The sequence below is a fragment of the Aaosphaeria arxii genome (genome assembly GCF_010015735.1).
Source record: "Aaosphaeria arxii CBS 175.79 unplaced genomic scaffold BU24scaffold_9, whole genome shotgun sequence".
NCBI classification, from domain to species: Eukaryota; Fungi; Ascomycota; class Dothideomycetes; order Pleosporales; genus Aaosphaeria; species Aaosphaeria arxii.
In genome coordinates, this window is record NW_022983482.1 from 1439423 (window position 1) to 1460336 (window position 20914).

General features: G+C 49.2%; 7 protein-coding genes across 7 annotated transcripts; 3 read left to right on the forward strand and 4 right to left on the reverse strand.

The window, feature by feature from the left end:
- Positions 1–52: 52 nt before the first annotated feature.
- On the reverse strand, positions 53–1361 carry BU24DRAFT_398520 (mitochondrial glyco protein). The gene is made up of 4 exons (XM_033525384.1): positions 1092–1361; positions 922–1037; positions 242–866; positions 53–192 (listed from the first exon to the last, which is right to left on the reverse strand). Exons 1-4 carry the CDS (start codon positions 1273–1275, stop codon positions 170–172), a joined length of 948 nt encoding a protein of 315 aa, XP_033380087.1. The 5' UTR covers positions 1276–1361; the 3' UTR covers positions 53–169.
- Positions 1362–1476: 115 nt separating this feature from the next.
- BU24DRAFT_426848 (mitochondrial tricarboxylate transporter-like protein) lies at positions 1477–3238 on the forward strand. The gene is made up of 8 exons (XM_033529067.1): positions 1477–1755; positions 1807–1861; positions 1913–1933; positions 2002–2133; positions 2191–2338; positions 2395–2688; positions 2793–2942; positions 2990–3238. Exons 1-8 carry the CDS (start codon positions 1726–1728, stop codon positions 3045–3047), a joined length of 888 nt encoding a protein of 295 aa, XP_033380088.1. The 5' UTR covers positions 1477–1725; the 3' UTR covers positions 3048–3238.
- Positions 3239–3642: 404 nt separating this feature from the next.
- BU24DRAFT_288514 (uncharacterized protein) lies at positions 3643–6950 on the reverse strand. Its single transcript, XM_033522801.1, has 3 exons — positions 5931–6950; positions 5371–5880; positions 3643–5182 (listed from the first exon to the last, which is right to left on the reverse strand). The coding sequence occupies exons 1-3, from the start codon at positions 6498–6500 to the stop codon at positions 3788–3790; spliced, it is 2475 nt and encodes an 824-aa protein (XP_033380089.1). The 5' UTR covers positions 6501–6950; the 3' UTR covers positions 3643–3787.
- Positions 6951–10234: 3284 nt separating this feature from the next.
- Positions 10235–11293, forward strand: BU24DRAFT_426850 (uncharacterized protein). The gene is made up of 2 exons (XM_033529068.1): positions 10235–10651; positions 10737–11293. The coding sequence occupies exons 1-2, from the start codon at positions 10471–10473 to the stop codon at positions 11213–11215; spliced, it is 660 nt and encodes a 219-aa protein (XP_033380090.1). The 5' UTR covers positions 10235–10470; the 3' UTR covers positions 11216–11293.
- Positions 11294–11435: 142 nt separating this feature from the next.
- Positions 11436–15167, reverse strand: BU24DRAFT_398526 (glycoside hydrolase family 47 protein). The gene is made up of 3 exons (XM_033525385.1): positions 13760–15167; positions 12075–13712; positions 11436–12017 (listed from the first exon to the last, which is right to left on the reverse strand). The coding sequence occupies exons 1-3, from the start codon at positions 14734–14736 to the stop codon at positions 11723–11725; spliced, it is 2910 nt and encodes a 969-aa protein (XP_033380091.1). The 5' UTR covers positions 14737–15167; the 3' UTR covers positions 11436–11722.
- A 319-nt stretch (positions 15168–15486) lies between these two features.
- Positions 15487–17726, reverse strand: BU24DRAFT_426853 (T-complex protein 1 subunit zeta). The gene is made up of 6 exons (XM_033529069.1): positions 17547–17726; positions 17435–17488; positions 17259–17384; positions 16341–17210; positions 15988–16291; positions 15487–15936 (listed from the first exon to the last, which is right to left on the reverse strand). Exons 1-6 carry the CDS (start codon positions 17586–17588, stop codon positions 15737–15739), a joined length of 1596 nt encoding a protein of 531 aa, XP_033380092.1. The 5' UTR covers positions 17589–17726; the 3' UTR covers positions 15487–15736.
- A 66-nt stretch (positions 17727–17792) lies between these two features.
- Positions 17793–20499, forward strand: BU24DRAFT_377189 (Nop-domain-containing protein). The gene is made up of 11 exons (XM_033524639.1): positions 17793–18117; positions 18173–18209; positions 18268–18323; positions 18475–18723; positions 18779–18802; positions 18856–18967; positions 19024–19132; positions 19185–19468; positions 19525–19651; positions 19709–19845; positions 19903–20499. The coding sequence occupies exons 1-11, from the start codon at positions 17969–17971 to the stop codon at positions 20131–20133; spliced, it is 1515 nt and encodes a 504-aa protein (XP_033380093.1). The 5' UTR covers positions 17793–17968; the 3' UTR covers positions 20134–20499.
- Positions 20500–20914: the final 415 nt, after the last annotated feature.

Consider the following 20914-nt stretch of genomic DNA (forward strand, 5'->3'; position numbering starts at 1 on the left):
TTGTTTAGATTGGTTCCTAAGAGTTCGTTTGAGATTGCTACTTTTTTCTTTGGTCACATATATAGTACATTGTCATGAAACGCCAACAGTCCAGATGACTGTGATCGAAGCAAGATATCGTTCGTACAAGAGCATACAAATGCGCGCGCTAACGAAGACATTCGTGCCTTTACTCAACGAACGACTTGACATCTGAAGAAGAGTTAGTGGAGGTCGCGATTAGGGGGAAAGTACGACTTACTCTTCAACCACCTGATGTACTCCTTCTGCTCCTTGTGGTCAATGTAGTCAGGGATGAAGAGTGCGAGGCGAGTGTTGATTTCGCGCTCCTCAAGGTACTTCTCAAGAAGGATCTGTAGGTCCTCATCCAGATTGGAGAAAGGGGGGCCAACGTATAGGCTTCGCCTCTGCCATTCCTGCTCAGCAGTCTTGGGGGCAGCCAGATCGGCGGAAGGGAGGTGCCATAGGTCCTCAATCAAGAAGTCGCCGTCCTGTGCGAGAACATCAATCGCAAGAGCACCCTTGCCTGGCCTCTCGATCCTGATGGAGGCCTTTGCGGGGAAGCCCTGCTCATCCTCACCGTATTCATCGTCAAGCTCTTCGCGGTCGGCTGGAGAAACGCTGTCCTCAGGTGCTACGCGAATGTTTCCATCTGCCGACTTTCCTTGGTTGATAGCTCCCTTGCTGTTGGCTCCACCTGATTGAGCATCGACAATGTCATCAATCTCTCCATCGTATTCCTGCTCGCCGAACTCCTCATCAGAGACACCGTTGTCGAGGTCAGCAGTGGAGAAAACAATCTGGATCTTCTCGTCGCCGAAGGTTCGCGTCAAGATGACTTCTTGTTGACCGGGCTTGTCTTCGATCTGGATCACTGTCAATTTCTGCGCACCCCGCAGCGAAGTTTATTTATGCACATACCTCAAATGGACTTGTCTCGAGATACTCCTTGATATTAGCAGAGAGATCTTCATCCTCCTTCATATCCTCCTCGATGGCAATTTCATTCTGTAGCTTTGCAACAAGCTCTTCGTTGACTATATCATAGTTAGCGGTTGCGAGGTACTTCATACGCCGAGGAGAAGAAATACCAGAGCCACCAGTTTGTCTCCTGACAGCCGAGATATGGAAGGAGGCTGCAAGTCGTGGAGCAGACTGTGCCCAGGCAGGTTGGAAAGCTGCTTGTCTGAGCAATGATGGTTGACGGATAGTCTTTGTGGAGAGGCGGGCGGTTGAGCGCGGAACCGATCGAGCAAGATTCCTGAGGGCAAGCATCTTGATGGTTTTTCTCTAAAGGGTATATGGAGGAATTGAATTGAAGATGTTGGCCTGAGTAGGTAGTTGTGATGCTATGATTTGGATGAACTTTTAGTGCACGAACCACCATTCGACTTAGGAATTCCACCCACCGCCGCCATCACGTGCGCGGAGCTATGACTTCAGACGCCGCCCGATTTGCGGAGATGGGGGGAGATTAAACATTTTCGGATTCACAACGTCAACTGCATCTTTGCGTGCGCGCAATCGGTTTAAGGCGACAAATACCTCGATTCAACGATTGAGGCTGCGAGAAATTGATTCGACAATCTACTTACTATCGTCATACTTCGCAATCCATAAATTATACCCATCTAGACAGAGTTGCTTTTCCTTTGCGCTTCGTCTTCCCTTACGTTCGACGTTCAATCATACTGCCAGAGTATTTTCTCAAGTACACACTTCACAATGGCAACAACGACAGGAGAGAAGGCCAAGGTACTAAGTCAAAGCTATCATTCTAGGTATTGTATTCTGACCAAGTCCTAGCCAAGTCCCATGCGATCAATTATCGCTGGTGCCGCTGCTGGTGCTGTGGAAATTTGTATGTACACTTGAACCTTGATGTAGCCAGCTTGCTAACCATACTCTGTAGCAATAACATATCCTGCCGAATGTACGCAAGTGCTTTACTTCTCCACACTTCCTTCCGTGCCTCGAACATACAACTGAGATCATATACAGTCGCAAAAACACGGTCACAGCTCAATCGACGGTTAGCGGAGGGCAAGAAGCTTCCATGGCCACCGTTCGGGGCCCAATGGTATGCGGGATGCACAACTTTGATCATAGGGAACTCGCTGAAGGCCGGAATTCGTATGTTGCATTCGACCTAGGAGGGTACATGGCACACGGCTAATGCGCCGAGTCTAGGATTTGTCGCCTTTGACCAGTACAAAGCGCTTCTGGCTGATGCTGACGGAAATGTTTCGGGCCCAGCAAATGTCATCGCAGGATTTGGTGCAGGTGCTACCGAGTCACTATTGGCAGTGACGCCGTTTGAGAGTATCAAGACTCAATTGTACAGTGGACCCAAGTCAAACCGTCTGCCTGTTTTTGGTCTGACAAGATACTTAGGATTGACGACCGCAAATCAGCCAAACCTCGAATGCGAGGGTTCTTGCATGGTTCGAAGGTGATTGCGCAGGAAAAGGGCATTCGAGGATTCTTCCAAGGCTTCCTTCCCACGACAGCACGGCAAGCAGCCAACTCCGCCGTTCGATTCTCTAGCTACACGGCGCTACGGCAAATGGCGCAGTCTTACGTAGCCCCCGGCGAAAAGCTTGGGGCCATCAGTACGTTTGGTATTGGTGGTGTTGCTGGCATCATCACAGTCTATGCCACTATGCCTCTTGACACAGTTAAGACTCGGTATGTCAAATCATCCACGCGCACAGCACCACGAGTTTCAGAGAGGCGAAGAAGACAATGGAGAGAATCCGAACTTGAAAAGAGGTACTAATCGAACGTCACAGAATGCAATCTATCGAAGCTCGAGCGCTTTACAAGAATAGTTTCCACTGTGCCGCCAAAATGTTCCGGGAGGAAGGTATTTTAACATTCTGGTCGGGTGCACTACCAAGACTAGGCCGTCTCATTCTGAGTGGTGGTATTGTATTCACAATGTACGTCTCCCCTGGACGATCTAGAGCATCATACTGACCATGACCAGGTACGAGAAGGCAATGGAATTCATGGACAAGATAGATCCACATGGCCGCTACATATAGTGAAAGAGGCGGTTCCTACGTGTATGACATACATACCCCCCTGTACACTTGATGTGTACGTTCATTATTGGCGTACCTTGGGCATTGGCAATGGAAAAGATTACATAGACGATCATGGCCAAGGTAATGTAAAGTATATCTTGCGGGGCATATAATCAGATACCCATAGCGGAAAACAAAGCGGAATTTCCCAGTACTAGAGATGCCTGCAGGCTGCAGTCCACTCCTTTTCATGTCTACACACTACGGCCGTAAAACCAAACTCCCCTACCCAAAACCGTCATCCATTTTTAGATCCACGGTCCCTGTTACCCGCCACAATCCTCTACATCAAACAGCAGCTTACCTAGAACTATTTCCGAAACGGACACGCCTATCCTACCACGGCAATCACTGGCGATTGAAGAGTCATACTTACCGTATCAAGCGTGCCTGTCCAGAAGCAGCCTAAACGAGCCTTTCATTCGAATCCCGTAGGCCACTGTAGATCAGTTGCCGAGAACTGCGGGAACGTAAATGGCGGGATGACGATGTTGCCGGCGGACATCTCAGCCGTGCCGAACAACTTATCCCATTCATTCTAGTGCACACAATTAGGCTCCAATGCTATAATATGGTTGGACGTGTGGGTTCGAAACGACAGGATAGGATACAGCATATTTTAAGACATGGTTTCAATGACCCCAGGGGGTAGAAGTGCCAACAAATGCAATGGAACGCAAACAGGGTATACGTAATTTCTAATCGTATTCTTGTTGGAACGGAAAGTAGGAACTCACCCAGTCGATCTCGGGTAGCATGTCCAGGGGCGAGCCACCAGTGCCACCAAGCATACCAGCTGCATTATTGGGTTCACTGCTGCTGCCAGTAGTAATGCTAGATTCGCTCTGCTCGTGGCTATGTTGGCCTTGAGAAGGCGACGTGCCTGTCCCTGCACTTTGTGAAATTGTCCCGTCATGGGCAGGTCCAGCAAAAGTATAATTATGCACCTCGGCAGAAGCCTGAGGATGTAGTGCAGGAGAGTTACCAGCCCCTAGGCTGTAGTTGAGACTCGCCATGCTATCTAAATTGGCCATTTGAGATTGGTGTTGATAGCCGGGTTGAAGGTGATGTGACGAATTGCCACTGCTCACAGTGAAAGATGAAGACACACCAGACTGAACAGACGAGCTACGGCGATCTCGTTGCTCGCTAGCTCCTGGATCTTCTGGAGGTCCTGCGTGTTCCATCCTTGCTGGAGCGCGAACGCGCCTTGTTGCGTGATATGTTTCGATGCGGCCCCTCAGTTCCTCAAGGACCATCCGACATTTTGCTTCTCCAGTAATCGAGGGCGAAAGACTGAAGACATGATCCAGACAACGCCAAATCCGGGCTTCGACTGAGGGGTCACGCTCATTTGTTATGTAGAATTCGGAAAGCAGCAATAGTGCCGCGTGATTCTGATGGAGAGCCCCTACATACCAAGACCACGTCGAAAGAGCGGGGGTTGTTTCAATGACCATTGAGTGCTCGAGGGTCATGATCGCACAGCTCATGCTCATTGAGCGCAGTCGCTCCGGCATAATTCGGTAGTGTGTGGAGGTAAATTTCTGAAGTACCATGACATACATCCTGCAGCTCAGAATGCCGTATATCTCCATCGCCAGCACATGTAGGGGCTGATTCTTATGCAAGAAAGGGAGGTAGGTTTTCTCCATTGCCTGACAAAATCTTTGGATCTTGGAGAGCAAAGTAGTAAGCGTTGTACGCTTCGAGTCGAGCTTTGGCCTCTCTGTCCAGAGAACACGGTGCATCTCATAGCATTCGATCCTCATTCGCATGATGGTCATGTCTGTGAAATAGTTCCTGTCTTCGTTGACTTGAATCCCTTTCTCCAGGTCGGCATCGTCGATATTGTTTGGGAAGCGGGTATCGAAGTCTTCCCGACGTATCTGAGGGCGCGGCCCTGTAGCTTCGCATGTGCGAAGGTCGAGAAAACAGATCTGGTACCAAACTAGTCTGCGAACGTGTTGTTCGATAGCATTCGAGGTATAATGGGACGGATCGCGGTGTAGGGACATGCATTCTGCCAGTCGGATGCAAGTACCAGTCAAGGCAGAGTGAGCGCGAGTAACCTCAGCGCGGCACAGCGATATCTATTGTCATGAGCTGATATAGACTAATATGGAGCAATGTATCGCCATGTCCGATAGACAGTATCCCTGACCATACTAGACAGAGTAGTACTTGACCAAGCTTGCTTCAGAAGATATTGAATAACAAGATGGATCAAAACACCTATATTGCCAACGAACGACGCGAAGAGAAAGAGATCATTACTTACCAAATACATCACAAACGCCTGGAGTGTCTCCAACCTTGTAGTGTGTAGGAAGTTAGCCCTCGATAAAGCTGCTTCAGTGCCTTCCCTGAAGTTGTCAACCAAACTGTCGCGCGCAACGCCAAATTCTTCCAATATCTTATTCTCGGTCATACTGATCGTCGAAGATAATAAAGCAGCGAAGACGACTGCTTGAAATGAGGACCGCGGCTCGATGCCCACAGAAATATCATTCCAGAATCTCTCATACTGTCTTTCGAAAGAAGGACGATGGACAGTCCGAGCTACAATATGTACTGCCCGCCAGTAATGATCCATTAACTTATCGACCATGACTTTTGATGGTAAGTGGGTCAACAATGTCGTCTTGTGTAGCCCCGAGGAAAAGCAAAACGAAGATGAGGGTGGAATATATTCATGGCCTGGCGCCATCCAAGTACTTGGAGATTGCTTGAGGAAAGGATTCAAGTTCGAGTCCTCCGTCTTAGGGAGCTTTTTGATAGCTTGCCCGAGCTGGCACGCTGATTAGTGGAAATGGTCAGTGGAGAAGCAAGCAAACATACCTCTTCGTTGAATCTGGGCCTCACAAATCCACCCACTCTCTCCGTGATTCGAAGTTTCCCCAGGCTGATACCAAGATCGATAAGATCCTCATTTACGTCTTCGTCCTCATAGTAAGCGGCATCCTCGATAGCTAATGAGGTTGGGACCAGATCCTTAACATCTTCTTCGTCTTCCTGGTCACTCAAATCATCTGCCATACCAGGGAGCTGAGATTTGGAAAGAACTCCCATGCCGGTAATCGATTGTTCGGACCTGGTTCGGCGTGCGATGTCCTCCTCCAGCGTCTTCTCTAGCATGCCCATTTTCTCTTTGAGATTCGCAATCTTCGCCTGACCAGCAGGGTCCAGCGCTGGGGCAATGTAGAGACAATCGCGCGAGAACTTTGTGCAATTGGTACATGGTTGTAGTTTGTCGCATTTGAGTTTCCGTCGACGGCATTCTAGGCAAGATGTAATCAAACGATTTCTGCGGCGTATCCTGGGCTGCTCTTTGGGTGCCTTTCTCTCGCCAGTTACGGAAGGCGAAGCACGGCTAGAGTTTCCATGTGGTGGAGAAGGCGTTGGAAACATATCCACTATATGTCGCTGGAGCTGATGCCCGGTTGCAGATGGCCAGCGCCCTGGTAGCGAATGTGGAAAACGGCCGTACGCACTGCAATTGCTTACGTGCGTAGCTGGAGCAATGGATGACTATTGCAGCACAACGCAACCGATATATAGAAATAACGCTAACTGAGTAGTAACGATGCGTGTGCAGGTGTCGACAAGCTTCTATGATCGCCACTTTCCGGGCGTATCGTTGATATTGCGTTGTAGGTGCGGGTGATTGTCTTGGGCATGTAAGAATATAGTCAGACGTTGCTAGTGCTGCGTAATACAATGATGGGAAATTTGGGAGAAGAGATGTGTGACCGCGCAATATAGTGATGAACGAAGGGTAGATGAAAGGTTTAAAAAAGTAAAATATCTAGGGCGAGGCTTGGGAGGGCTCTGTATATGAAAATAGGCTTACATTGAGTAATGAGAGCACTGCCTGGAGAGGTCGAATGCTAGAGGAGAAGATAGAGTTGGATTGAGGATGGAGAGGGAGATAGGTTCCCAGCCTGCTCAGAGCTTGACCCGAATGAGACCAGATGACAACCTAATACCTAGAGAAGCCTAAAGAAATCCTATAACCAGTTGTGATAATCAATTACTGGTGGTCTCGCTGCCTGTAGCAGTAGGGATCTCTGTAAGCTAGCCAAGGGACTACAGTAGGAGATTCAGCCACTTGAAGATACACTTTACCACACTCGTCCAAAGCCTCTGTCGACATTGTTTTGACGATTTTCTGGATCCATTCACTCTTCCATCGCGTTTTTCATTTCTCTTCTGTGGACCATCAGCCAAAGGAGATAGCCACTAATCTTCTGTTTCATCGTTGCATGTCCCTTATAATAGGAATGTCAAGAAACTGTTGACCGACCATTAATGCCATTGTTCCGCCCGTCAGTTGGAATTAAGACCAAAGACAACAAATGCACCATCCATATTCAATTCAGCATCATACTCTTCCATAAGTCTCGATTAGGGAGTCGGTTCATTCCGCGCGGCTTCGAGCTAAAAATGATTCATCATTCGGCTCCTCGATCCTTTGTTCCAGCATTCGTCCGTTCATCACATTTGAATCCCTACTCGGTAGATAAAATCACAACCGCCTAGCCGTGGATGGAGATGTGATTTTATGGATTTCTCCGGCCCATAATTCCCTCTACCTTGGGGTTTTGATCCTGACAGGAGTTGTAAGGTTGATCCCGCCCCTCCCTGTCATGGTCAAGCGCGTGTCTGTGCTCCCTCAGGTCTCATTCTGCCCTGTCTGGGACTGTGCATTTTCTTCATTTCCATCCAGTCAGTGAGCTGCTTGACGCACTATCCCAATAGCCTACTTATTATCGGGATGTTATCTGGTATCAATATAGACCTTGGGATTTCGAAAGGAAGAAGAAGAAGTCATGACATGGGATGACATATCCATTGCAATGGCGCAACATGCCAAGTTTGCTGACGTACCCACCAGGAAGGTAGGATGCATGTTTGTCTGCTCCGGGTTCACTGTCCGCAGAATACATGTGGAGAGGAGCCACATTGAATAGGTCGACGTCTGGTACATTCAGCTTATCGAGTGTGGAAATAGGTACTTTCCTGGGGTTCGAGTTCTTGTTGTGGATTATGGTCGACAGAATCATGGTCGACAGAATCATGGTCGACAGAATCATGGTCAAAATGTAAGAAGTAGGAATTCCACTTTACATGGACTCACGATACAACCAAAAACATATCTATAGACACCAATCCATATTTTGCAATTATGGGATAGTTCATAGGCTCTCCAGGTCATCATACGGTATTGCTGTTTGAGGATATTCTGTACTCTCGCTTTCCACTTGAAGAATCGAGCCGGCGTTCTAGCGTCTTTGACATCATACCGGCATGTACTCCGTACTGTCTGTGGCTACTTCCACAGTGTGGAATAGCAAGCTCGATGTTTCAGTATGCGAAGAAGTCATCACCGTTGGGTCGACGAGCACTGCTAGTGGTGCTGAAGAAGACGATCAGCGCTTACCTGATAATGTCCACCAATTCGTCTGGCTGATGATAGAGTAGCAGTCTCCAGTCTGAGGACAAGACATTCTTGCAGGCTTTCTACCATGCATCTAGGGGCGGAATATGCTATTTGATCCATCGACTATGAAGTTAGACCGACCATCAATAGGCGGAAGTGGGAAGGTAAATCGGAAAACCACCAATTAATTAATTGCCTGTGGCAGCATGCATGCGATGGGGCCAAAAACCACAGAATTGGACAATGGTGAATCCTTCCGACACTCTTTTCACACTTGACTTTAATCGGATGCTCGCAACGGCAGGGATCTAGTGTGATGCCACGTTCTGGAAGTGCACGATGTTCTAAATGTATCAAACTACTAGGGTCCGCTATGGTCGTTGCAGGGAGTGTGAGAGAGCGCGATCAGGGTGTTTGTTCCTTCCACTCCTACCTCACCATTCTATCCAGGATGTCTGTTGATATATACTGTGAGTGTATGTTTGTACCCAGTATGCGTACGTGTTTTGCACGCAGCACAACACTTTTATTGCCGACGTCCCTATCATTGGACCACACTGATTCACACACTATCTGAGACACCAACACCGAATCCCAACCGCATTCCAAAACAAGTCGTTCATCTGTACATTTTCCATGACCCATGTTTTATCCTTTCCCACTTGATGCCTTTGCTGCGTACCTTTCTCCCCCATTGCTCTCTAGACCCCTATGATTGGGAGACGATGTTTCTAACGCTCCCGTTCACAACGAACTCAAGCAACCTTGAGCACTTGTCCCATCGGGCCGCTGGAAATCGCCAGTAATAACGCCGGGAAGAACGCCTTGCGTCCCAAGACTAATGAGCCAACACTTTAACAAAACTCCACATTGAACATCGCACAAACATCGATCCATCCCCAGTCAGCGACAGCCAGTAACAATCAGTCTTCTTAGCTTACCCTAGCTATCTAAGTTGTGGTCACGACTCGCCGTTGCTGACCATAAACGAAAGTGTAACCATTCGCATTAGCTGCCGGAACAGTTCCGAACAAAGTGCAAATGGTCAGCATTAGCACAGACACAACGGATACCTAGAACACACAAGGATGACGCAGGAACGAACATCGACCTGTAACAAGAGCAACACGAGCATGAGGTTAGCCAATGTTGTGACTGTACCCTTATGTAGTGTGACATGAATGCTATGCACATTCGTACATAGCAGAAGAATTCAATGGAATATTCAACCCCTACAACGATGCCCATATGATGAGGATTGATGTTCAGGACGAGCATGATCCCATTTCCACCAGGGTGCCGGAGCCGCGTTCCGTCCCAGCATCCCACTCCTTTGGCGCGCCAAAACCGCCGGGCCATTTCCTTTCCCAGCTAAAAGTAGTGCGGCCAGGTCGAATGCAATCGATTGACATGTTATGATTAATCATTGAGTCGACAAAGTCATGGCTCTAGTCGTGAGTGGAGAAATATGCCATATTCTAGTACTCTGTGTTAGGGACATTTTCCGAGGAAGTCCAGCAAACAAATCGTTCGGCTTGCCAAACGTGGTATGGCCGATCAAAGAAACCCAAAGCAGTGCTGTGTACATTCACTCTGTCTTACGACTCTGCGGAAATAGGCTGAGAATTGTAGGGGAGTGGGGTAACCGAAATGCATACTACAAAAGGGTAAACTATTGCTACTACGAGTAGTAGCGCGTGGCCGGCTGTCTGGGCTTCTTCAAGCCTGCGGTTCGACAACAAGCATGCCCCTTCTCTTCCCTCCAAACTTCCTCTAATCTGGCTGCCTAGACACTTATGTATACCTAGGTGTTCAATCAGACCTTTTGATCAACAAGCCTGCTTGTACCTTGTCCATTCATTCCGCCCTCACAACGAAGGCCAACTCTCGGTAACCACTTGCCATTCTGTTACCACCTCAGCCAATAGTAAACCCAACATGGCCCCACAAATCACTGAAATTGTCTATATCCCGTTGCGCCCAGATGTTGACCTCGACCATGGCGATGCTGGCAACATATGGACCGATACCCTGAACACCATAGCCACACAGCCTGGATGCCAGTCCGTCCTCTGGGGTCGACAGGTAGAGCAACCGAAAACTGCCGAGCTAGTCATTGGTATGATCCTCTTTCCGCGTGTGCTTTTTCATCGCTCAAGTTACATTGTGTGGTTGTGTGCGTGTGTGCTCATACCCCCACGTAGACTGGGCCACCCTCGACGACCACAAAACATTTATGGCGTCACCAACGTACAAGCCATTCTATGAGAATCTATCGACGCTTCTGGATGGCCCTGTGAAGCTCTACCACGTGGAATCGCCGTCCAGTCAATCCTTCTCGACGCCTGGTTCGGCACCTGTCACCGAGTGCATCTCGATATACTTCGAGCCCTCATACTCTACTGCTGCTTATGACGCCAGCTTTGCCAAGTTTGCAGACGTAGCTTCCAAGACTGCTGACGAGGCCCAAGGTGTCGTCGGTGGCTGGAGTATAGAAGATCATGAGCACGAAAAGGTAGAGGGTGCTGCGAAATTGTTTGCCGTCTTCATCGGCTGGCCTAGCGTCGAGGCACATATGAAGTACAGGCAAACAGAGGGATTCAAGGAATGTATTCCTCATCTGAGAGAGGGCCCAAAAGCATTGCAGATGCACCATGTCGCATTCAAGAAACATTTGAGTTGATGGTGTTCTTTGTGCGGATCTCGAGCAATGATTTGATCTTTTATCAGAACAACAATATTAGTTCATCTTTTCTGCGACCCAGTTTCATCTGTCGCAAATGACCTAAAGCGTTCGTGATTTGATCGTACATGAACCACAAGGTATTGTTCTAGGCGTACGTTGGTTCAGTACTGACTGGAAGGGCACTTTGTGACTTGAACGCTAACCATGATTCTAACCTGTGGATTGTGATAAAATCCTCACTTAGGATTAATTTTTTCATGACAAGAAAGATAGACTCCATTGCAATGCTACCAGTACCCGCGTCGCGCTCCTTGGAAGACTTTCGACCTATGGTGCCGTAAGCCGGCAAGACCCATTTGCGACTTATTGTGCCTGAGAACTATGAAAAAGGGATAACCCCAGTTTTGATATCGTAAGGGCTCCCAAGAGCATAAAAGAACGCCAAATTACCAAATTGCGGGTGACAATGCTACCCAGCGGAAGAGGAACGATGCTAATAACGAATCAAGTTGGTCGTCTGAAGGGATGGGCCTCCGTGTTTAGCACCCACTCATCAAGACTGACCACATTTTCATCTGCAAAGAGTAGATAAAAGTACTTGAGCGTCTCTGCCAACCAAAAGCTCTCTGATTCGTCTAGTAAATCTGGAGCTTGCTTTGTGACATCGTCGATGGCGGAATTGCCATACACAGTTGCCGTGTGTGTGTTTACAGCCTCGAACATCTGCCACCCGGCCTCGCGCCAATAAGGGTCCCCAGTGATACGGTACATGTACCACACAGATTCGATGGCTTCGGGACTACATAGTAACAAGTCAGAGGGAAGGCTCATAATAAGGCGAAAGGCGGCGACTTACCGTAGGATATAATTCTTGGCCCGAAGGGCTGTCACACCTGGGGGCAATCGGTCTTCTTGGACCCTTTGTTTTACGTACTCCTCGTGCGAAAGTGGAGGTTTAGGAGAATAGATGACAGGGAAAACCGGTCTTGACGGAGCCGGTTCCAAGATCGTGCTAGGTTCAAAGTCTGGAGATACTGGTGAAGGTGTATGTTCGCCATCCTCGGTTTCGCCCTCTACCATAAGGTTGGCATGAGGCCGAGGCGGCAGTGGATCCTTGATGGGTAGCCTTTGCTCGGGTGTGATCTGTGGCTCCACGTCTTCCATGTTGACCCATCGCTTCTTAACTGCCGGTCGAAGATCGTCCTGGGCTTGCGGCAATGGTGGGACTACAGCTGGCTGTAAAACGTCAACTGTTGGGATGAGGGCAGGGGCGGGTGTCTGATGGGCTCCTGTAAATGCGGCCATTTCGGATGCATACCATGCAGATGCCGAAGCCCGCTGCACTTCGTACGATTCCATCTGTGATTTGTAGGATGTAACCCTCGAATCTGCGTTGGGATCAATGGCGAGTTTGTAGTGCGTCTCGTTCCAGGTACAATCTGTCATGCTTTCGCAAGGAATTGTTAGGAACGCTTCGGGCATGATGCCTGTTGCTGTCATATTGTAAGACCACACACAGCCATGCGTCAGTTTCTTCGCCAGTTCCAGATCGTCTGCACGATTGAAGATCTTCGCACCCATGCCGAACATGCCCCCAGCGAAGCAGGTAAGATGAGCATTCTCGCCTTCCAGATCACCACCTTTCTTGTTTGGCTCTTCTGGATCATAGGCGGAGACTCGGAGCTTTCCAGAAAACAGGATGTCATCATTGTTTGGCAACATCGGTCGGAATATCAGATTCTTTTTGACAACATCCATGGACTGCTCGTACATCTTTTGGTATTTTTCAACTCTTCCACCCAAAAGCAGCCACTCTTTTGGAAGATACTCATATGTTGAGTCGGACATTCCACCTAAGGTATATTCCTCACTACCGAATTCGGAAGCGGCGTCGAAGCCTTGTTCTTCGCACTCGGGGCGGGCTGCGGTAGGTGAAGCTGGGAGCGCTGTGGCGGGCACAACTGGAGAGGCAGCTTTTTCCAAGGGTTCCTCTGGAAGATCTAATTGTCGTTTCGTCAAGCCCGTCTTTTCCTTATCCAATGAAGTACCCTTTGCCCAGTTCTGGACCTTCTCTTTCTCTGGCTCCTCCGGGACCTGTACAGCAGGTTTCGGGGCTGGCGCGGCAGATTCTCGTGTGAAAACGATTGGCGGGGGTAGATCGAGAGGAATGTATTTGTTACCTCCGGGTGAGAGATGAGGTACTTGTGCTGGTGCTTGCGTTCCGACTTCACCAGCCAGGGGTTGCTGGAAGGGCTCTCCAATATCACTATAATCGATTCTTTTACAACCTGATGCATCGAACGCTGTAGGCCACATGCCGGGTAATCTAGTTTTCCCCTGGAATTCCTCGAGGCTATCGGTGATACGTGCAATAGCGTCGTAGTACTTGCTTTCTCCAGTAAGTTGAGCAAGGCGAGTGAACTCAACTGACAGAGAGCCAATCTCAGCCAAGACGATGTGATTACTGGCACGGTAAGGTCCAGTCGAGAAATTACTATCCCGATTTAGCAGCTAAATAACACAGTAAGGTCAATCACTTACGGCTTCCAATAGTAATATGTTTGGGGCATCCGGTTCGGTGTGTCGAACGCACTCATCAATAGCTCGGCCAGCTCTACTGCTTTCGACAGTAGGTTCTTGTGCACCTTGTCGCTTAGATCATAGGCTGCAAGTAGTCCGCCTAGGTATCGAATCGTGGTTTCGAACAACGGGATGTCATTTCTCTGCGCTGTAGTGAAGTCGATTTGGTCCACGGCCTTTACAGCCTCCTCGAACTCGGCTTTCATACCCATGATCCAGAGCGTGTCCAAAGCATCGACCAGAGTAGCTCCCCAACCAGCGAAAGGATCCCTAAATGTCCCTGACTTGGGCTTGAGCTCATCATGAAGCCAAGCAAATTTCTTGTAGCCATCCCAAGAGCGCTTGAAGGTTTCCTTGATCGAGCCCAGCTTTGCCACTCGATCTGCCTTTGCCGCCTCCGACTCTTTTCCAAACGTTGCCTGAATCTTAGGTATTTGTTTCGCTGCGCCAGTGGGGAGTTGCTGGAGGGAGGCGGAAGGGACTGGGTAGTATTCGCTTGCTTTTTTCCAATGTACCGCTTCTACACTCGATGAAGGCAAGTCTAGTCCTGGTGGCATTGGAATTCCCGGCATCAGCCCTCCAACAGCAGTAGGGACTGGTAGTTTTGGCTTGGTATCATCTGCGACTGCCTCTGGAGTCGGCGTAGGAGTGGGCTTTTCGACGGGTCGATCGACAGGAGCAATCGGTGGTGGAGTATGCCGAGCCAAAGATGTCTTCGCTAAGGGAACGTCTATCGAGAGCTTCTTTGTTTCCAGGGCCACCTCGGGGCGTGGATTTCTGCTAACAACCGCCTCTACGACTTCCTTCTCACCAACGATTTGCGCTGGTGTACTGATACCATCTCGCCAGGATGCATTCGAAACACCAAACTTATAGAGAGCGAATAGTGATATGACGGCAAAGGCGACGAATACACGGTATCGACGGTAGCGCAACATTGTGTAAAGAAGAGAATAGAATAGACACAAGCGTCGCGTGCACGACGTTGGACTGAAAGGATTGGCGCAAAGGCCCTGACAAGTACGACGAGAGCTACCGGTAGCTTTAGGTCGTTGCCGTCATTGGGTTCAAGAAGCGTGATGCGAATTCGGAGAAAGGAGGGCGAAATCCTTGAGGAGCATTAAGAATCGAGTAAAGGAGGGATAGCAATGTAGACAATACTCTGTAGAAGTATTGGAGGACACCTCCACCTCCACGGGCTTGGCTCGATGCCCAGCTGCAATAACGGGTTAGTTGTAGATGATTGAAAACGCCAGGGGCAACCCTGATAGATTGGAAAACAATCTTTGGACACATTCCGAAGCATTTTTCAGACCATGACAGAGATAGAAGGGCGCATTCCGAGCAATTGTATCACTCCAATCCTCACCCAGTTGAACGAAGAGTGGAAGGCTTCCTAGTTGAATCATTTTCCGAGATCTTGAAGAATTGCCGGTTCAAGCCCCAATTTCTACATTGGGACTAGCTTACACTTACCCCCCTGGCTGATCATCGCGTCGCGTGGTGCCTTGCTAAATTGAAACGGAATAACTATCGGCCACTCCCATTATTGCATTCTGAGTATCTTTAATATATGGATATTTGGTTTTAGAATCTTTAAAGAGCGTGCCCCGCCATGGACCATCAGTCCACGATGGAGAGATTTGAAGTTTGTTCTTGAACATCACGGTGCGAAGTCGATAACTAACTTGATGCGAGGATGGCTATATTACGACTAAGTCAGGTACTGTACATTTCACCTCTTCCGAAGCGAATCGGTAAGCTCATTACAGTAGGGATATCGACCGTCTGGTCGGACCTAGGTCGCTACGCATCCATCTAGCTAGGGAGCAAATGATCTATATCGTGCACGTCTAGGATATCATCACTGTCCTTCTCCTGGCTCGGGTTGTCGCCCCTGTGTATCGATTAGTTTTACTCTGTACTTTGCGGGAGGGGTTAACCTACCATTTGCCTAGCCTTGAGCATCTCGTCGCAAAGCAACAGATTTGAAGCAATCCCTGTGCTGGATGCTATGCAATTACGGAGGACGCGGAAGGAATCGTAGACGCCCTCTTGAGTTGGGTCCATTGGCTCTCCAGTGGAGAGGTTCAAACCAACGATGTTTCCTTCGACATGCTCCTCCTGGAGTCCGACCACTGTTCCCGATTAGATACATAGACTCAATCATGAGGTTAGGGCATACTTACGCGCATCCTGGATATCGTGACCAGAGTTCGCCGCGAGCGTCTTGGGAATGACGAGTAAAGCGTCCGCGAAAGCCGTGACACCCCACTTTGCCTTTCCTTTGACGGTCCTTGTGAATGCCTCACTTGTGAGATGCTTTGCACAGGCGATCTGGAAAGCTCCTCCTCCGGGGACAACGCTCTTGTCGACAATCATATTGTAGACACTCCTCAACCCGTCTCGAACGGCGTCCTTGATCTGCGTGATCGTGTGCGCATTTGGTCCCTTGATGAGCAGAGTGACCGACTTCGGCTCCTTAACGTCCTCCTGTATAATGTTACTATATGAACGCTAGGCGTGGTAACGTTTCACTTACAACGAATGTGTACTTCTCCTCGCCCAGTTGATGTTCGTAGACCAAACCGGCCCAGCCCAAAACGTCGGCTGAAAGGTCGTCTACGCTGTTCTGAGCGGTTCCGCCACAGACTAGCTGAAGGCGTTCCATGTTTCTCCTCTTTGCTCTTCTCAAAGCGAAGATACCGTTCTTGACCAAGACATCCAAACTCAATGGATCAATACCCTTCTGGTTGATGATGACAAAACCCTTCTTGGGGTCGTTGCCGCAGACCTCTTTCTTGAGCTCGATGATCTTCCTCAATTTGTCATCCACGAAGCGTCGTTCGCTTTCTACAAGCTTTTCCCGCTGCTCGGCACTGGAATAGTAGAAACCTGAGTTGATCTCGGACTTTTCGTACTCAAGGCTGACGTTCAAAGTGAGGATATATGCATTCTCGACTCGCTTAGGCATATCGGGATGTCTGGCACCGTGATCCAGGGCGAGACCACGGATGAGTTGTGTATCGGCGGCAGTTCGATGTTGCATGGTCATGATCTCGACCATGTGGAGATCGGGCTTTGCGGGGGCTTGATAGATGGCAAGAACCGCGTCGACGATATCGGGGGTCAACTGCTCGGCGAGAGTGCTGTCCAGCTTCGTTGATAGCGAAGTTCGTGCCACTGAAAGTAACAACTCCCGGTCAACCTCCTTTTGTAGCTTGAACTCATCGAGAAACTTTAGCGCCTCCGTCTTCGCTATTTCGTACCCGTCCGTAATCACCCTAGGGTGAAGTCCCTCAGATATGTGTCTATCCGCCTGCTTCAACAATTCGCCGACTAATAGCACGACCGATGTCGTTCCGTCTCCGGTGATTTCGTCTTGGGCGGTTGCGGCTCGTGCAATCATGACCTGGCTCGATTAAGTCTATGATTTCGCGTTAAAACCAACGAGACTTACAGCAGTGGGATTTTGGATTTGCATTTCTTTGAGCAGTACACTTCCATCTTTGGTGAGCTTGATTGCACCAGCGCCGTCCACAAGCATCTTCAGGGTACCGCGGGGTCCTAAGTTGGAGGCCAACACCTATTACACATTTAATAACTGCGAGCCAGAAGCTTCAGAGTAAACCATACCTGCTGTAGGCCCTCTCCGGCCGATATGTTGACCTTCAGAGCCTCCCCACGCCTCTATGCAAATATGTTAGCTCCGCCCACTATAAAGCTTCGAGTGAAGAGGGGGACATACCCTTGACTCCGCCTTAGGGTTGAGAAGTTGAGCGGCAGACATTATGTATAAGCTTGAAACCTGAGTGCAATGAACGTGATGTGATGCGAATCAGGAAGTCCGCTGTGCGATAACAGTCGCGACTCAATAATGTTTGGGGTAGTTCTGGTGCCTTGATCTTTTTCTGAGGGTACGTTGCCAAGACCGTCGGCGTGTCGGTGAAAAAGTCGCTAAAATCTTTTGCTCGCGAAAACCTCGAGACCTTAAGCTTCACCACCCGTAGGTCGACCACGAGCAGCTTCCACCGCGACAAAGCAGATTTTTCAATCCGCAATAGCTTCTGCACATCGGCAGTCGCATACACGATCCCTTCTCATTCGATTCAAGGCTGACGCAGCCTCCATTTCGACGAATTCGACTCAATCGCACATTTCGAGCTCACCATGGTCGACTACCTATTGTCGGAGAGCCCAATCGGCTATGCAGTATACAAGGTCAACATCCAGGCGGATGTGGTTGGAGCCAAGTTGAAGGAGGTTCAGCAATCCGTGCAGGACCTGGCTCGCTTTGGAAAGATGGTTGAGCTAGTTGGGTTCGTTCAGCATGAGCGCAAGGTGCTGCTAGAACTCCAATGCTGATGTTAATAGGTTGGCGCCATTCCAAGGAACGGAGCAGGCTCTCAACGTATGAATTGAACCCGTCGTTTGGTGGTTATGACCCGTTACGCTAACACAATTCACAGGAGATCAACGACGTGTCTGAAGGCATTATGTCCGACTACTTGAAGGCCCACCTCGAGTAAGTTCTACCACTTTCACAAACCGCGCTGGGGATCTCGAGCCTAGGCGGTACTCCAATTTCCGAGTCTTCCTGCGCTCAAGAGGCTCTAAGCGCGAGGGGAGGAATTCCAGATTGGAGCATGTTGGCTAATGTTATGTCTTCAATGTAGGACTACTCTACCAAAGGCCGGAAAGAAGAAGTCTGTCACCCTAGGAGTCTCTGAGAAGAACTTGGCTGGAAGCATTCGAGCCGAGTTTGGCAGCCTCAGCTGCGAGACTGCCGAGACCAGCGAAGCCGTCGCGGATTTACTTCGAGGTCTTCGCCAGCACGGACCCAAACTGATCAAGAAGCTCCAGCCCGGTGATATGGAGCGCAGTATTCTTGGTCTTGGTCATGCTTATTCTCGATCTAAAGTCAAGTGCGTATAGTTCACAATCACCATTTTGCTCGTCGCCAGTCTGACTGTAATTTAGGTTCAATGTTGCAAAGAACGATAAGTTAGTAGCACTTTCGATATCCTGAGAGTCGACAACAGCTAACGGTATCCTAGCCACATCATCCAGGCAATTGCTACCCTCGACCAGCTAGACAAAGACGTCAATCAGTTCGCGATGAGGCTGAGGGAAATTTACGGCTGGCATTTCCCAGAACTCTCCAAGATTGTATGGGAACCTTATCTTTCCCTGGATTTCGAGATTGATCAGGCTAACCAACCCAGGTCTCTAACAATGACATCTATGCCAAAGTTGTCCTCAAGATCGGAGACAAGGCGAAGTTGGGAGACGAGGATGTCGACGAGCTCGCCAACCTCGTAGAGGGCGATGAGAGTACGTTCAAATATTTCGCGTCTACATAAATTAGCTAACAGTTGTTTCACAGGCGTTGCAAATGCCATTGTCAAAGCTGCTAGAGTCAGTATGGGTCGCGACCTCTCTGAGCAGGACATGGAGATTGCAATGCAGACTGCCAAGCGAGCCTCCTCTTTGGCAGCCTACCGCAAGAGTCTTACCAGCTACTTGTCAAGCAGGATGAACACTGTTGCCCCTAACTTGGCCGCTCTTATTGGCGACACCGTTGGCGCACGCTTGATCTCCAAGGCTGGATCTCTCACCAATCTCTCTAAGTACCCTGCGTCTACTGTCCAGATTCTCGGAGCCGAGAAGGTATGTGCATAGTACACCATGATGTTCAGGGTTTTTGATGCTGACTGTACACCCAGGCTCTGTTCCGCGCTCTTAAGACCAAGGGCAACACACCCAAGTACGGATTGATCTACCATTCGTCTTTCATTGGCAGGACTGGAACGAAGTCCAAGGGACGGATCTCCCGTTTCCTTGCCAACAAGTGTATGTCTTTCTGCCACCTTACTGGAATATGCGTTATGATGCTAACGATACACCTAGGCTCGATTGCTTCCAGAATCGACAACTTTTCCGACACTCCTACATCCAAATTCGGTGAGGCTCTGCGAAGACAGGTTGATGAGCGCATCGAGTTCTACGCTACCGGCGCACCACCAGCAAAGAACTCTGCTGTTATGGTAAGTACATGCCTTCTGCCGCCTACGGAATGATTCAAAGTTCTCACAATCTCGTAGCAAGCTGCCATGAACTCCGTCATGGCGGACATGGACTTGGATGACCCGACTGCTCTCGCTGCCGAGGAAGCTGTCCCCGCTGCTGGCGTCACCGCCGGCGCAACTGAGCAGGCTCTTCGCAAGGAAAAGAAGGAAAAGAAAGACAAGAAGGAGAAGAAGGAGAAGAAGAGGAAGCATGGCGAGGATGAGGATGGTGAGAGCAAAAAGAAGAAGAAGAAGAGCAAGGCCTAGACTCATGCATGCGTGTGTTGAGAAGGAGGAGCGCGCGCGAAAGGAAAAAAAAGCATATCCTGAGCCTCACGATCTGCCCTGTTGTGGGCGCGGTACACATACTTGGTACATCTCTTACGACATGGCGATGTATAGCTGGGCTGGCGTAGTTAGGGCGTTCAAGAGGGGATGAACTTTGTCTTTTTTTGTTTTCTTTTTCTTTCCAATGCGGGTTTTCTTTGGTTGAACTGTCGCAATTCCACGGACGTTTGTCAGTCTATTGCACGGCGACTTGAGACGGGATGCGATATTGTGAATTGTATCACCAGAACAGGAATAAATGCAATAGTCTTTCAGTGTAATTGATCCTTGTACAGCTACCATGGGTGTCGTTGAGTGGTGTCGCAGATGATGTTGAGTGTGCTAGCAAAGACGGTAACTGAGGAAGGGAGTCGGGAATAGGGAGAGGTTATTGCCGCATGGGTGCGTGTGTGTGTGTATGTATGTATGTATGTATGTATGTATCAAGTTGTGTACTTGCAGGGCTAAGTTTGAGATGCATTTGCCTGCTACGGAGTATTATTTCGCAGGTATTAATATTTCGTAAATGTAGGTATGTATGATTATTGTATGAGAAGGTGTGGATTTTAAGCCTTGCATAGTGCAGCGGCATCCGGCGTCAAGCAGACATGGGGTGGATGGCAGATGGCAGATGGATCCATGGATGGGCGTGATGGTGTGTGGGACACGGGCAGCGACTGGGAACGATTGCTTATTTAGCCGATGGTCAGCTAGCCCCGAT

Excerpts from the sequence above, each read along its gene's own strand:
- BU24DRAFT_398526 (XM_033525385.1), bottom strand. The coding sequence starts at position 14,736 with ATGTTGCGCTACCGTCGATACCGTGTATTCGTCGCCTTTGCCGTCATA. Across the intron at positions 13,713-13,759 it reads ACATATTACTATTGGAAGCC|TAATTTCTCGACTGGACCTT; the intron begins GTAAGTGATTGA and ends AAATCGGGATAG. Across the intron at positions 12,018-12,074 it reads GCCAAGAATTATATCCTACG|TCCCGAAGCCATCGAATCTG; the intron begins GTAAGTCGCCGC and ends GTTACTATGTAG.
- BU24DRAFT_426853 (XM_033529069.1), bottom strand. The coding sequence starts at position 17,588 with ATGTCTGCCGCTCAACTTCTCAACCCTAAGGCGGAGTCAAGG. Across the intron at positions 17,385-17,434 it reads CCGGAGAGGGCCTACAGCAG|GTGTTGGCCTCCAACTTAGG; the intron begins GTATGGTTTACT and ends AATGTGTAATAG. Across the intron at positions 16,292-16,340 it reads AGGAGAAGTACACATTCGTT|GAGGACGTTAAGGAGCCGAA; the intron begins GTAAGTGAAACG and ends AACATTATACAG.
- BU24DRAFT_288514 (XM_033522801.1), bottom strand. The coding sequence starts at position 6,500 with ATGTTTCCAACGCCTTCTCCACCACATGGAAACTCTAGCCGTGCTTCG. Across the intron at positions 5,881-5,930 it reads GGCCCAGATTCAACGAAGAG|CTCGGGCAAGCTATCAAAAA; the intron begins GTATGTTTGCTT and ends TCAGCGTGCCAG. Across the intron at positions 5,183-5,370 it reads AGGCGTTTGTGATGTATTTG|ATATCGCTGTGCCGCGCTGA; the intron begins GTAAGTAATGAT and ends TCATGACAATAG.
- BU24DRAFT_398520 (XM_033525384.1), bottom strand. The coding sequence starts at position 1,275 with ATGCTTGCCCTCAGGAATCTTGCTCGATCGGTTCCGCGCTCAACCGCC. Across the intron at positions 867-921 it reads TCGAGACAAGTCCATTTGAG|ATCGAAGACAAGCCCGGTCA; the intron begins GTATGTGCATAA and ends ACAGTGATCCAG. Across the intron at positions 193-241 it reads GTACATCAGGTGGTTGAAGA|ATGTCAAGTCGTTCGTTGAG; the intron begins GTAAGTCGTACT and ends ACTCTTCTTCAG.
- BU24DRAFT_426850 (XM_033529068.1), top strand. The coding sequence starts at position 10,471 with ATGGCCCCACAAATCACTGAAATTGTCTATATCCCGTTGCGCCCAGAT. Across the intron at positions 10,652-10,736 it reads AACTGCCGAGCTAGTCATTG|ACTGGGCCACCCTCGACGAC; the intron begins GTATGATCCTCT and ends ACCCCCACGTAG.
- BU24DRAFT_377189 (XM_033524639.1), top strand. The coding sequence starts at position 17,969 with ATGGTCGACTACCTATTGTCGGAGAGCCCAATCGGCTATGCAGTATAC. Across the intron at positions 18,210-18,267 it reads GAACGGAGCAGGCTCTCAAC|GAGATCAACGACGTGTCTGA; the intron begins GTATGAATTGAA and ends CACAATTCACAG. Across the intron at positions 18,803-18,855 it reads AATGTTGCAAAGAACGATAA|CCACATCATCCAGGCAATTG; the intron begins GTTAGTAGCACT and ends ACGGTATCCTAG.
- BU24DRAFT_426848 (XM_033529067.1), top strand. The coding sequence starts at position 1,726 with ATGGCAACAACGACAGGAGAGAAGGCCAAG. Across the intron at positions 1,934-2,001 it reads AATAACATATCCTGCCGAAT|TCGCAAAAACACGGTCACAG; the intron begins GTACGCAAGTGC and ends GATCATATACAG. Across the intron at positions 2,943-2,989 it reads GGTGGTATTGTATTCACAAT|GTACGAGAAGGCAATGGAAT; the intron begins GTACGTCTCCCC and ends GACCATGACCAG.